The 2,077-nt window shown below is 35.9% G+C and overlaps 1 protein-coding gene across 4 annotated transcripts in view; it reads left to right on the forward strand.

The window, feature by feature from the left end:
• Positions 1–584: 584 nt before the first annotated feature.
• The window catches only part of tmem267 (transmembrane protein 267), a 5,073-nt gene continuing 3,580 nt past the window's right edge, over positions 585–2,077 (forward strand). The window contains exons 1-2 of one of the 4 annotated variants that reach the window (XM_016573686.1): positions 585–658; positions 1,289–1,699. In XM_016573686.1, coding sequence (XP_016429172.1) covers positions 1,328–1,699 — 372 coding nt within the window. In that variant the 5' untranslated portion in view covers positions 585–658; positions 1,289–1,327. The other 3 variants (XM_016573687.1, XM_016573690.1, XM_016573688.1) reach the window with 3 other exon arrangements.

A 2,077-nucleotide genomic window follows, 5' to 3' on the forward strand; every position in this document is an offset into this window, starting at 1 on the left:
CATCCGCTTCCAGCTATTTTTAGCTGTACAAAACAGCTCGTTTTTCTGCTTGATATTGCAAACTGGTGTTTCTTAGCATAGTATTTTAATGTATTGTCTTAATTATGAACACACTGGGTTATAGAACTTTACCGTTTATTACACTTTATTATTATTATTATTATTTATTATTATTATTATTATTTATTATTATTCAGAAAACAGCTTACTTCCATATTGAAAAAGGGCAAACAAGGCTGTAGATGTTGTAAATACAAAAAACTAAACAAAAAAAAAACCTGAATGCCGTCAGTAGTCAGTGTTAAAGGCAGGGTATGTGATTTTTCAAAAACACTTTAGAAAACTTTACTCTGCCTTTAATTTGAGAGAGAGAAAAGGTCGTTGTTTTAGAACATTAAAGCCCAGCGTTTTCCCATAATATCCCATTCTCTTTAAATAAAATGTTTACCAGAACAACTGTCTGAAGAAACAACGGCATTTGCTGTACATATACATTTATTCACAAGTTTTAAAAACTATAGTTACCTCCTGACTCGTGTTGGAATCATTTCATTTCGACTCGCGATTCATTTCAAGGGAACCGATTCAGTGATTCGTGAATCAAACGTCACTAGGAACAAACAGTCCGTTGTCAGACCGGTGAGGAGAGTGAAATGAGGTGAGAAGAGAAGAGAAGACTGTATGTGTGAATACAGCAGTCTTCTGATTTAGTGTTATCAGCGGCTGTGTGAGTACAGTACCGGTTTAGGGGTTTTATGTGAATGTTGTTATCTTGGCTAATAAATGCAGTCTTTTGCCTTGAGCAGTGAATTAGCTGATGAGCTAACGTTAGTTAGCAGCAAAGCTAATGCTAATTTTGTAAGAATAACCCTCGCTAGACAAAGATGTCCAATTTTAATACTGATTTCTGTATTTATTTCAATGTAAAATCACAATTGCACTGCAGTTTTGCAAGACTTAAAACATTACATGCGAAATATCCCGACAGCCTGCATCACATTATACTTTAATGCAATGATTTTATATTGTCTTTCTTTTTGATTTTTGGCGTTATGTAATGTACATGTTGCCCGTTTGTTTTCAGGTCGTATATGTCAGTATGTGTTTATATATAACTCTGTTGCTAATATTATTATGAATGTTTGATTGCCTTTATTGAAGATATGCAAACATTATGTGTTAATTCACAGGTTTAAGCTGTTATTTTGAGAGCACTGTCTGCTTTCATAACCACATGAAACAGTCTCACATTAGCGCGCTGTAATCTGTGTGTGCTTGTGTCTTCCAGCAGATCAGGCTGCGGACCCCTCCATGGAAGAGGCCAGCGATGAGGGGCTTTTACTCGAAGCTGGACTCCTCATCTCTGGGCATGGCGATGCCCCTGAACCTGGCCGTGGAGACTGAGAAAGCTCAGGCCCTGCTCCAGACCTTCAGCACTGCCTCTCTGTTAGCCAGCACGGGCCTGGGCGCTTTCTGCTTCCTCGCCGACCACTTTCTGACGCTCCCCTTCATCCAGCACCATCTGTGGCTCAGGGCTGTGCTCGATAACGCCGTCCACTGCATCATTGGGCTCTGGTCATGGGCCATCGTCATCGGGTTGAGGAAGAAAAGTAACTTCTATGAAGTCGTCTTGGCTGGGTTTCTGGCTTCTATCATTGACCTGGACCACTTCTACATGGCTGGATCATTGTCGCTCAAAGTGAGGCCTTTTTGTTTCTTTTATTAGCATTTGAAACCTTGCATTGAATACCATTTTTTTCCCCATTACAGTAATGAGAATTGGGTAATTCTAAATTAATAAATATATTTATAATTCTAGAATTATTTATTTGAATCTTAATTAAATGCTTAATTGTTCTGAAAATACTGCATTATTATTATTATTATTATTATTATTTAGTGCTGGGCAATGATTAATTGTGATTAATCGCATCCAAAATATTTTTTTGTTCACATAATATATTTACATGTATTTAAATGTATATTTTATATTCATATATATATATATATATATATATATATATATATATATAAACATAATATATTTAACATACAACTAAAATACTAAAACTAATCA

The sequence above is a fragment of the Sinocyclocheilus rhinocerous genome, unplaced genomic scaffold (genome assembly GCF_001515625.1).
Source record: "Sinocyclocheilus rhinocerous isolate Xijiao unplaced genomic scaffold, SAMN03320098_v1.1 scaffold2277, whole genome shotgun sequence".
NCBI classification, from domain to species: Eukaryota; Metazoa; Chordata; class Actinopteri; order Cypriniformes; family Cyprinidae; genus Sinocyclocheilus; species Sinocyclocheilus rhinocerous.